This window comes from Neoarius graeffei, chromosome 23, assembly GCF_027579695.1.
Source record: "Neoarius graeffei isolate fNeoGra1 chromosome 23, fNeoGra1.pri, whole genome shotgun sequence".
NCBI lineage: Eukaryota > Metazoa > Chordata > Actinopteri > Siluriformes > Ariidae > Neoarius > Neoarius graeffei.
Window position 1 is genome coordinate 47,745,618 of NC_083591.1, and position 13,246 is coordinate 47,758,863.

Here is a 13,246-nt window from a genome sequence, read left to right on the forward strand (position 1 = left end):
GCTGTAAAACGTCAGCAGTATCTGGCAACATATTTTTTTACTTAATACAAGAAATGAATGGATGCCAACATTTTTGCCAAAATGGTATTTTATTTTCCATTGTTTAGGCAGCTTCAGCATCATACTGTGAGATTCTGTTCTAATTGTTTTTTTCTTCTATGAAGCCTGAGCCATTTATTTTATTAGTTTATAATTATTGTTTAATTTAGTCTTCAGGAGAGACTGCCTGCACACAGTACTAGTATTAATAGGGTTTTTTTTTCTTACATGAAAGCTGAGGCATTTATATTATATTTGAAGGTAACTTCATGTTGTGCTGTGAGGTTCTCTGCACTTTAACTTTTGAACCAACAGGAGCATTTGGATAAGTAAAGCCTATTTTTCTGCATTTTTGTAGTCCTGGTAATCTTTTATATTGGTAAAGTTGTTTATAGGACCATTTCTCAGTGTCTGTTTTTTTAATCAATAGTTTTTCAGTAATAACTTAATATTTAACATATCACTCAATTTTAAACAACCCCCACACCTCCCCCATAGTCTCCAAAATTTCTGTGGGAAACACTGGCGTGCGTAACAACGCTAATCAAGCTTAAGCTAGACGACCCGCCTCAAATACCCGTCCGGGGTAAATGTTATCCCAATTTTAGATGGCCTGTTCCAAACCATCCCGCCCCATGAAAAATTTGTACTTACTTGCATATCTATCTATCTATCTATCTATCTATCCCTGCACGCTTTGCATGCATTATGTCTGCCGCTGGCAGACATTTTACCATTTTGCACCCTGCTGTAAATTATTTGTACCCTGCTATTCTCCCAAACTTTGAAGCCCCTGCTCACTCTAGAGTCCTCTATATAGTAATTCCCTATACAGTGAGTAGGGAGTAGTGAACAAGTGAGTGATTTTGGACACGGGGTCAGTCTTTCCTCATTGATTGCAGAATATAAAAGTGTAAAGCACAAAGATATTTTGTCCTACATTTCACAGGAAGTCAGGAAGCGTGATTATTTTTTTTCTTGTAAATTTGTGACTTCTTAATCTCAGAATTTCATTTTTTTCCCTCAGAAATGTATGACTTTATAATCTTGGAGAATATCCGTTCTTTCTCATAAATGATAAATGTATGACTTTAATCTCGGAAATTCTGAGGTTTTTTTTTTTTTTTCAGATTATCACTCCTCACCTCCATTTTTTTTTTTTACCTACAATGGCCTGAATATGTCATTATGCTTTGTCAAATCACTTCTTCCAGCTTGTCCTACTTATGTGTGTGGGGTCGCTGCCATGTGGACTCTATTGATCCACATGTCATATTCATTGGATTAATTAGTTTTACACCGGATGCCCTTCCTGCCGCAACCCTCCCCTTTCTGGGCTTGGGAAACAATCATTCACACACACACACACACACACACACACACACACACACACACACACACACACACACACAGACAATTTAGCGTAGCCAGTTAACCGAACTGTACAGTGGGTATAAAAAGTCTACACACCCCGTTAAAATGATCGGTTTTTCTGATGTAAAAAAAAATGAGACCACGATAAATAATTTCAAAACTTTTCCCACCTTTAATATGACCTATAACCTGTACAATTCATTGCATAAGTGTGCACACCCTTAAACTAATACTTTGTTGAAGCACCTTTTGATTTAATTACAGCATTCAGTCTTTTTGGGTTCACACCTGCCATCAATTAAAATGACTCTGATTAACCCCAAATAAAGTTCAGCTGTCCTCGTAGGATTTTCCTGACATTTACTCAGTTGCATCCTCCAGCAAAAGCCATGGTTCATAGAGAGCTTACAAAGCATCAAAGGGATCTCATTGTTGACAGGTATCAGAAGGGTACAAAAAAATTTCCATGGCATTAGATATACCATGGAGCACAGTGAAGACGGTCATCAAGAAGTGGAGAAAATATGGGACAACAGTGACATTACCGAGAACTGGACGTCCCTCCAAAATTGATGAAAAGACAAGACGAAAACTGGTCGGGAGGCTGCCAAGAGGCCTACAGCAACACTGAAGGAGCTGCAGGAATTTCTGGCAAGTACTGGTTGTGTACTAACAATCTCCCGTGTTCTCCATATGTCTGGACTATGGGGTAGGGTCGCAAAAAGGAAGCCTTTTCTTACAAAGAAAAACATCCAGGCCCGGCTAAATTTTGCAAAAAAAAAAAATTAATCAACTCTCCCAAAAGCATGTGGGAAATGTGTTATGGTCTGATGAAACCAAGGTTGAACTTCTTGGCCACAATTCTAAAAGGTATGTATGGAGCAAAAACAACACTGCGCATCACCAAAAGAACACCATACCCACGGTGAAGCATGGTGGTGGCAGCATCATGTTTTGGGGTTGTTTTTCTTCAGCTGGAACAGGGGCTTTAGTCAAGATGGAGGGAATTATGAACAGTTCTAAATCAATTTTGGCCCAAAACCTTCAGGTGTCTACTAGAAAGCTGAAGATGAAGAGGGATTTCATCTTTCAGCATGACAATAACCACAAGCATACATCGAAATCAACAAAAGAATGGCTTCACCAGAAGAAAATTAAAGTTTTGGAATGGCCCAGCCAGAGCCCAGACCTAAATCCAATTGAAACTCTGTGGGGTGACCTGAAGAGGGCTGTGCACAAGACATGCCCTCGCAATCTGACAGATTTGAAGTGCATTTGCAAGGAAGAGTGGGCAAATATTGCCAAATCTAGATGTGGCAGGCTGATAGACTCCGACCCAAAAATACTGAATGCTGTAATTACAACCCCGATTCCAAAAAAGTTGGGACAAAGAACAAATTGTAAATAAAAACGGAATGCAATAATTTACAAATCTCAAAAACTGATATTGTATTCACAATAGAACATAGACAACATATCAAATGTCAAAAGTGAGACATTTTGAAATTTCATGCCAAATATTGGCACATTTGAAATTTCATGACAGCAAAACATCTCAAAAAAGTTGGGACAGGGGCAATAAGAGGCTGGAAAACTTAAAGGTACAAAAAAGGAACAACTGGAGGACCAAATTGCAACTCATTAGGACAATTGGCAATAGGTCATTAACATGACTGGGTATAAAAAGAGCATCTTGGAGTGGCAGCGGCTCTCAGAAGTAAAGATGGGAAGAGGATCACCAATCCCCCAATTCTGCGCCGACAAATAGTGGAGCAATATCAGAAAGGAGTTCGACAGTGTAAAATTGCAAAGAGTTTGAACATATCATCATCTACAGTGCATAATATCATCAAAAGATTCAGAGAATCTGGAAGAATCTCTGCGCGTAAGGGTCAAGGCCGGAAAACCATACTGGGTGCCCGTGATCTTCGGGCCCTTAGACGGCACTGCATCACATACAGGCATGCTTCTGTATTGGAAATCACAAAATGGGCTCAGGAATATTTCCAGAGAACATTACCTGTGAACACAATTCACCGTGCCATCCGCCGTTGCCAGCTAAAACTCTATAGTTCAAAGAAGAAGCCGTATCTAAACATGATCCGGAAGCGCAGACGTCTTCTTTGGGCCAAGGCTCATTTAAAATGGACTGTGGCAAAGTGGAAAACTGTTCTGTGGTCAGACGAATAAAAATTTGAAGTTCTTTATGGAAATCAGGGATGCCGTGTCATTCGGACTAAAGAGGAGAAGGACGACCCAAGTTGTTATCAGTGCTCAGTTCAGAAGCCTGCATCTCTGATGGTATGGGGTTGCATTAGTGCGTGCGGCATGGGCAGCTTACACATCTGGAAAGACATCATCAATGCTGAAAGGTATATCCAGGTTCTTGAGCAACATATGCTCCCATCCAGACGACGTCTCTTTCAGGGAAGACCTTGCATTTTCCAACATGACAATGCCAAACCACATACTGCATCAATTACAGCATCATGGCTGCGTAGAAGAAGGGTCCGGGTACTGAACTGGCCAGCCTGCAGTCCAGATCTTTCACCCATAGAAAACATTTGGCGCATCATAAAACGGAAGATACGACAAAAAAGACCTAAGACAGTTGAGCAACTAGAATCCTACATTAGACAAGAATGGGTTAACATTCCTATCCCTAAACTTGAGCAACTTGTCTCCTCAGTCCCCAGACGTTTACAGACTGTTGTAAAGAGAAAAGGGGATGTCTCACAGTGGTAAACATGGCCTTGTCCCAACTTTTTTGAGATGTGTTGTTGTCATGAAATTTAAAATCACCTAATTTTTCTCTTTAAATGATACATTTTCTCAGTTTAAACATTTGATATGTCATCTATGTTCTATTCTGAATAAAATATGGAATTTTGAAACTTCCACATCATTGCATTCCATTTTTATTTACAATTTGTACTTTGTCCCAACTTTTTTGGAATCAGGGTTGTAACTCAAAAGGTGCTTCAACAAAGTTTAAGGGTGTGCACACTTATGCAACCAGCTTATTGTACTTTTTTTATGTTTTTCCCCTGAATAGATTTGTTTGTTTTTCAATTGAATTGTACAAGTTATAGGTCACATTAAAGGTGGGAAAAGTTTTGAAATTATTTATCGTGGTCTCATTTTTTTACATCAGAAAAACCGATCATTTTAACAGGGTGTGTAAACTTTTTATATCCACTGTATGTCTTTGGACTGTGGGGGAAACCGGAGCACCCGGAGAAAACCCACGCAGACCATGCAAACTCCACACAGAAAGGCCTCCATCAGCCACTGGGCTGGAACCCAGAACCTTCTTGCTGTGAGGCGACAGTGCTAACTACTGCATTGTCAGATATTTGGACTCTACTGAACTTAATTTTTAGCTCATCTGGCTGCAGGCTAGGTCGGATGAGCTTATGTGATCACGCGTCGTCCGTCCGTCGTCGTCATCCGTCCACAATTTACAAAAATCGCTACTCCTCCTACAGGATTGATCTGATTTCGATCAAACACGCATACAATGTTCCCCAGGTGAGTGTGCATAAAACTTGTCAAGATGGTGGCGCCACCGGTCATATTTACAATTTCATGGGCGTCTGAAATTTTTGGGTGACTCATCACATTAGACGCTACTCTTCGATTAGATTTCAAACTCACACATGATAACAGTGGCCGGTATGAGCTACAACCTCATTGAGGCTTTTTTTTTTTTTTTTAAATTCATCTATGTAGCTGTTGTGAGTTGTTTTGATGAGCCATGCTCTTATGAAAAGGACTTTTGTATGGCTGGTACCTAGTGATTTTGTGTCTGATATTTTAGTGCACCTCGCAACAGGAGTGTGGTCAGTAATGCGAAAACAGTCTTGGAGTAAATAAGGAGGAAATGGACGCTTGGGAATCTGTGAATCTTTTTTTAAAAATGTCTCCACCTGATACATTGCCAGCTAAGAAACAACAGGGGAGTTTCAGCGGCATTATGAAGTCCCTCTTGAGACCATTGATGTATTTAATAGTGGATGAACCCAGAGGAGAGCCCCAGAGGTGCCTCCAGTACACAGACTCCCAGTGGTGAAGCTTTTAAAAGAGAGATATATTTGCTCTTCTGTCATTTCTATCAGTTATAGACATTTTGTGATTTTTTTTTTCTCCTATACTCCTTGTTGATCTTGCCAAGACAGTTATTGAGTCTCTGTGTTTGTTTTTGTCTCATAACTCCATCGGGCCATGCCAAAGACAAGCTCAGAAGCTAAAGCCGTGAGCACACATTTACAACTGTGTTGTGTGTGCTCAGTCAATGCAAAGGCAATCACTTAATCTATGAAAATCCAAGTGTGTCGATTAAGTATTTGCGTGAAAATATCCAGCGATAAAAGTGAACATTATGAATCTTACACACACGTTTTTCTTTTGTTAAAGCTAGACTGCCTTTCGATTTCATAAAATCGGTGAAATTTAGTTCGCTCTGAAATGTGGTCATTGTGATATATGTTTCTTTCTGTAATATCTAAAAAAAATAATAAACAGGCCATTCTGTGGCTGGGAAGTTATTTAATTTGAGGGGATTAAAGCAAATAATGTGCATGAAATCGCTCGCTTCACGCAGTCAAGCAGACAGAGGAAGTCCGTGCGCACATGCGCAGGTTTACCTTCTTCTTCTTCTTTTGGGTTTTACGGCAGCTGGTATCCACAGTGTTGCATTACTGCCATCTACAGGTTTACCTTTGAGCGTGAACTGACAGTTCCATCATTCTGTCGCTAAACGAACAGCTGATCACACCGAGGTGCTCGCTGACCGCCGATATTTATTAGTTTGGTCCTGCGTTTCCTTTCCTTCGTATATAACATAACGTCTTTTCTTCTTGCTTTCTGTTACTGTAGTCGGTCTTTCACGTTTCATTCGCACACTCACATCCTCCATTTTTCTCTCCTGTTTCAAATTTGTAGCCTTGCACGAACGGTGAAAGCCCACCACGTGATGCATGACGTAGTCATGGTGAAGCAGGAAAACATAGCAGAGAATTTAGGGCCATGTGGCTGTAAATTCATTAATTTGTTAAAAAAAAACTAATAAAATTGAAAGTCTGTGATTCAAATTCAGTAGCTTTCGGTCCACTAAAGAAAAATAATCAGGGACTATTCTTTTTATGACCTACACTTGAAAAATCTGAAAGGAAGTCTACCTTTAAAACTGTAGCATTTTTGTTTAAAACAATAAAAATGTTATTTTCTTTCTTAAGTGCTGACACTCTTGAAAATCTGTAATCGCAATTCACAGCAATGGAAATTAGCAGGAAATATCAAATGCACTTTTCACATGCTAGCTCAGATACATCCAACATCATCAAACACGAAAGAAGCATGCTCGGAAATACTCAGGTTTGGAGGCGTCATAGCATGACGAGCCTTTCCCCTTCAACAAGTCTTTGCCTAGCTTGAGCCAGCTAGCTAGTGTTACCTAGTACGAGCTCGCGAGTACTACCATCAAACAGCATGCTCATTCATCATAACAGTGAAGTCTTTTCCCTTTAACGAAGCCTTTCCCCTTCAACAAGTCTTTGCCTAGCTTGAGCCAGCTAGCTAGTGTTACCTAGTATGAGCTAGCAAGTACTACCATCAAACAGCATGCTCATTCATCATAACAGTGAAGTCTTTTCCCTTTAACGAAGCCTTTTTTTAACTAGCTAGCTAATACTAGCAAGATGGCTCACTACTATCGAACAGTGTTCTGTTGAATCATAACAGAGAGGTCTTTTCCCTTTAACGAGGCCTTGTACTTGAGCTAGCTACCAAACATCATATCTCGCTACCTGACTATTATTAGCTCATCCGGCCAACAGGCGATGAGCTTATGCCATCATGTGTTGTCCGTCTGTCCATCCAGCGTCATCCACATTTCATGAAAATCGCTTATTCTCCCTCAATTCTTCACCAATTTTCATTTTTTCTGGCATAACAGTAGGGGTATCTAGGGTGCATATAACTTCTACCCAGATTTGCTTCATTACAAATATTAAAGAAAAGAAAGAAAGTACAACTTTATTCATCACACACTTGTGAAATTTCCTCTCTGCATTTAACCCATCTGAAGCAGTGAACACACACATGCACACACACGTGAGCAATGAGCACACACACATACCCAGAGCAGTGGGCAGCCATGCTAACAGCGCACGGGAAGCAGTTGGGAGTTAGGTGCCTCGCTCAAGGGCACCTCAGCCCAAGGCCGTCCCATATTAACCTAACTGCATGTCTTTGGACTGTGGGGGAAACCGGAGCACCCGGAGGAAACCCACGCAGACACGGGGAGAACATGCAAACTCTGCACAGAAAGGCCCTCGCCAGCCGCTGGGTTTGAACCCAGAACCTTCTTGCTGTGAAGTGACCGTGCTAACAACTACACCACCATGTCACCCAATTAATAAAGTTATGGACTAATTAAGCCTTAATAATTTAGCAGTTCAACAAAACTCGCTTTTTCTCTGTCAATTCCTCGCCGTTTTGGATTCTTTCTGACAAATAGGTCGGTATTCCTAGGATATATATATATATATATATATATTAGTGTATATAGCTTGCGATATTTATTGCACAAGGTGACCCACTTTAGATCGTTCCTTCTGGACTAGACGGGGCCGGAGTGAGCTACGCCATCATTGACGGCCTCGTTGTTTTTGTGCTGTGGATCTGCAGAATCACAATGACGCACAATCCATTAACTATGCAAGCAATGGGGAAAGCCATGACCTAATGGTTAGAGAAGCAGCTTTGGGAACAAAAGGACACTGGTTTGATTTCCTGGACCAGCAGGAATGGCTGAAGTGCCCTTGGGCAAGGCACCTAACCCCCAACTGCTCTCCTGTTGTACATTGCTTTGGATAAGAGCGTTTGCTAAAGGCCTGTAATGTAATGTAATCGCACTTCTGCACTAATGAGGAGACAGCAATAGACCATCACATCTTCTGATTTGTGTTGTACCCCAAACCATTTACTATCCATCCATTATCCATCACCGCTTATCCTGTACAGAGTCGCAGGCAAGCTGGAGCCTATCCCAGCTGACTACGGGCGAAAGGCGGGGTACACCCTGGACAAGTCGGCAGGTTAACGCAGGGCTGACACATAGACACAGACAATCATTCACACTCACATTCACACCTACGGTCAATTTAGAGTCACCAGTTAACCTAACCTGCATGTCTTTGGACTGTGGGGGAAACCGGCACCCGGAGGAAACCCACGCAGACACGGGGAGAACATGCAAACTCCACACAGAAAGGCTCCCGTCGGTCACTGGGCTTGAACCCAGAACCTTCTTTTGTGAGGCGACAGTGCTAACCACTACACCACCATGCTGCCAAACCATATACTACTGTACTAAATATTACATCTGTAAACCAATGGTGCATTGGTACAACTGTATTTCTGCATTTTATTTGGTGCATAGAATGTGGCTTAGAACGAAGCCCTGAATTCTGATTGAGTTTCCCAAATCTTACATCCAGCAGCTTTAAAAGTGCTTGAGTACAAGTTTGTTGTCATTGATCCAATTATTTTGAAATTTAACATCTCTTGATTTCACTACATTCCAGAATTACAACATTCTTCTACTGAGCCACCCGTCCCCCAGCCATCAAACTGGACTGGGCAAGTGGATCTGGACACTGAGCCCATTCTGGTCAGCGAATCTGTCTCTGATGATTATGTTATGGCACATCTCTGTGTAGAGGATGGCTCCCTGGACTGGAGTAACCAGGCAGATTCCTCCCAAAATACCTGGCAGGATGTCTCGACCCCCCTGTCCGACATCACCACTGAAAGGCCCAAAGAGGAAAATAAGGACGATGAAGTTACAACAGTGCCTTTGCCAACACCAACCACGGCTCAGAAGAAAGACTTGTTCAGAAACGTCGTGAGCTCCTGGTGGAAACCCTGGAACTACCTGACAGGAAACAGTGAGGAGAAGAAGGACACTACTCCGAGTTCTCTTACCACAGTGATAAGCACTACAGTCCTTGAAGCATCTTCAAGCACAAAGTCTACCTCTTCTCCAGCATCAGGTAAGCATGATTACGTATTTGACACTCTTATTAGGAAGAAATCAGCTTTCATAAATTGTTCTAAATTATTTTTCCTGAGGGCTCTGAAAACTGACTCATACGTCTCGAAGCCAGTTCTCCATATCAATAAGCATATCAAAAATGTTTTGGCTTGGTGCACATGTTCTCCTCCCTGTTATTTTCCCCTTTCTGTTTTCTTCAACTACCTTCAGACCTGTTTTCAAAGAACTGTTCTTGAAGTAGCATCTGGGTTTTTTTTTTCTTCTGTCCCTTTTGCCTTTGTTTTTCTTTCAAAAAGAGGAATGAGGTTGGCAAACAGAGTCTCTCATCTTTTATGCAGACAGTTGGTTGTGAAAATCCTGTCATGAGAAAAGGAATACATGGGTACTTGGAATCCAACTGAGTATGAATGCATTAGTCAGAATAAACAGATAATGTGTTGTAAACAGATACAAAGACAGATATGAACAGGGAATGCACTGATCTTTTTTTAAAGGGTTTTTTAAATAGCTTGTTGAGACTAGAGTCTTGCATTGGGACTGGGAAAAAAGTGATGCAAGTTGGAGGTGATTACATTTATTTGGGCGAGCAGTGAGATATGGAGCTTGTGGGCATGAGCCAGTGGTCAGATATGAAGATTGCAGTACAAAGATAAACCATATTAATTAACATTAATGATGCATTTACAGAAATGCATTAAAAGCATTTATCCTTAGTAACTGCCTGGTCACCCCAAGCTGGCCTAGAGGTTAGCGTGTCCACCTCTCGATCGGGAGATCGTGGGTTCTCTTTGTGGTCGGGTCATACCAAAGACCGTTATCAAAATGGTACCTACTGTTGTCTGGCAAGGCACGCTGCAATACAGATGGGAGTAGGGAGTCAAACTCTCGCGGTTACTCGATAACTAGCCCCCCACTGTAACCCTAGCTGCATGGGCGAGAGGCCGAGGTCTATAGAAGTGGAGATCGGTGCTGCCCAATGCACCTTAGGGGCCTGGTTAGTACTGGGACGGGAGACTGCCTGAGGAGAACAGGGCATGGCACGTGGAGGACTTATGAACTGCCTGGTCAGGGTCATGGTGGTTTAAATGAGTCTACTGGTTTGTTTATATTTGGGCAAATTGAAACAAAAATAATACTATGTTCCACTTTTCTCCATCGTTGGAAATCTGAGCTGGGAACGATGTCATACTTGAGTTGACCGCGCTCCAATACAACAAGTCAGAAAAGCAAGAAGGACACCGTATTGTTAGCAATAGAAGTTCTAGCCAGGTTCGATAACAATGCATTGTGTAGTATTTTGCATATACAAACACCGTAGCAGAACATCATTACTTGCACTTAGCAGACACTCTTATCCAGAGCAACGTACGACATACCCAGAGCAGCTTGGGTGCCTTGCTCAAGGGCTCTTCAGCCGTTCCTGCTGGTCCAGAGAATTGAACTGGCAACCTTTTGGTCCTAAAGTTGCTTCTCTAACCATTAGGCCATGGCTTCCCTAATGTCCAAAAATAGAAGTTGGACAGTGACTGGTTTATTGAGACACATATAAGACAGAAGTGCTAATAAACAATATATCACTGCAGCTTTTTACTGTCGATGTTCAGAGCAGCCATCTTGAATTTTGAGGTTGGGGTTGGTGAGGTTCTTCTGGCTTTCGGAGTTGGAAATCTGACTTCAGGGGGCATTCCAATTGAAATTCTGACTTCTCAGTTCAAATGGAACATGCTGTAATTGTGCAAGTGGGTTTAACAGCATCTCTATTTCAAGATACACTACCGTTCAAAAGTTTGGGGTCACCCAGACAATTTTGTGTTTTCCATGAAAAGTCACACTTTTATTTACCACCATAAGTTGTAAAATGAATAGAAAATATAGTCAAGACATTTTTCTGGCCATTTTGAGCATTTAATCGACCCCACAAATGTGATGCTCCAGAAACTCAATCTGCTCAAAGGAAGGTCAGTTTTATAGCTTCTCCAAAGAGCTCAGCTGTTTTCAGCTGTGCTAACATGATTGTACAAGGGTTTTCTAATCATCCATTAGCCTTCTGAGGCAATGAGCAAACACATTGTACCATTAGAACACTGGAGTGAGAGTTGCTGGAAATGGGCCTCTATACACCTATGGAGATATTGCACCAAAAACCAGACATTTAGGCCCTGTCCACACGGCAACGGATTCAGGTGAATCTGATAAAATGTTTTATCGTTTCGGCCTGACGTCCACACGGCACCGGCGTTTTGGGTGCCCCAAAACGATATTTTTTGAGAACGGTTTCCAGAGTGGAAAAATCTGGCAACGGCGCCGTTGCGAAGTCGTCTGGATGAGTAGAACGGATTTGTTTACGATGACGTCACAACCACATGACTAGAACAAGCAGCACTCACTCATTCACGCCGGGTAGAAGAAGGGGTTTATGCGCATGCGTCCTACTTCTTCTATTGTTCTGGTGTCTCCGATGGGACCGTCTTACAGCGCACGTAGAGGTGTGGCATGTGCATTGCATCATTTTCAGCAAGCGTTGCGTTGCCATATGTACCTGATATTTTACTGATCCGTTGCCCATGTGGACGCGATATTTTTTTTACCCGCTAAAAAAAAATCTCGTTGCCGTTGTCGTGTGGATGTAGCCTTAGTAGAATTTAGCTAGACTAGTCATTTACCACATTAGCAATGTATAGAGTGTATTTCTGATTAGTTTAAAGTGATCTTCATTGAAAAGAACAGTGCTTTTCTTTCAAAAATAAGGACATTTCAAAGTGACCCCAAACTTTTGAACGGTAGTGTAAATCAGCAACAACAACAACAGTTTAGGCCACTCCCACTTCAGGTATAAATCCAAATAAAGATCCAAATACTTGAAATATTAACAGATAGTAATCACAATGCGTATCTGTAAGTCTAAAGTCCTTCCCGTGCCATGTGCTGGTCTTCCCAGACAGTCTAACGTCCCAGTACTAACCAGGCCCTAAAGGTGCACTGGGCAGCGCTGATCTCCCAATTCTAAGAGAATGGCCAAAGATCATAAACTCAGTTTTTCACTGGCTAACTCTGACCGTTACACATAGTAATATTTTTTAGATAGATTACAGTCATTGCCGTTTCTAAAGATTGAATCTGCGCCCATAAACACACCAATACATTACCAATAGCAGCCACACATTTCCACATTCCTCCATGATTATAATATTTGATGACTGATGTTGGTTTGACCTAAAAGCAACGGGCTTGTGCATTAATCTCAGATGTGTCTTGGGTTAAAATATTAGAAAATGACAAATTAATACTAAAGGGTATAGACTAGATGGAGGTTTTTTTTTTTTTTTTTAGTTATGTCTTTAGATTTAAGGCATGGGAGCTTTTCCATCTCAAAACGAACCTTAATTATAAGGACAGGCGTGTTATTTATATAAATTTTTAAAGAGTCGGTTTAGAAAACCTTTGAAACTGGTAAATATCAGGCCATAATTGTGGAGGTATTTTTCATAAATGTTCACCAACCCACACCAATTTTAAATAATTCATGACATTTGAGTGGGATTTTTTTAAACATAGCTGTATGACTAGTATGGAAAAGCAGTGAATACTGATCTTGGGCCAGTGTATAGTCATGATTAAAGTTTAGTACCTTCACACTCAGTTTTTTTTTTCTGTTCAGACTGATTTTGCATTAAACAGAGGTGTAAGTCCGTTGAAGTGGTTCAGGAGTGTTGTGTGTTTGTCATCATCACTGGTTCTAGTTCGAACAGTTTTATCTGAAAGATTGTAGAGGTT

General features: G+C 41.3%; 1 protein-coding gene across 1 annotated transcript in view; it reads left to right on the top strand.

Annotated features, from left to right (window-relative positions):
- Positions 1-13,246, top strand: part of LOC132871305 (neurocan core protein-like) — a 184,996-nt gene that overhangs the window by 35,946 nt on the left and 135,804 nt on the right. The window contains exon 6 of the mRNA XM_060905420.1: positions 9,003-9,470. Within this exon, the coding sequence (XP_060761403.1) occupies positions 9,003-9,470 (468 nt within the window). The remainder of the gene's footprint in view (positions 1-9,002; positions 9,471-13,246) is intronic.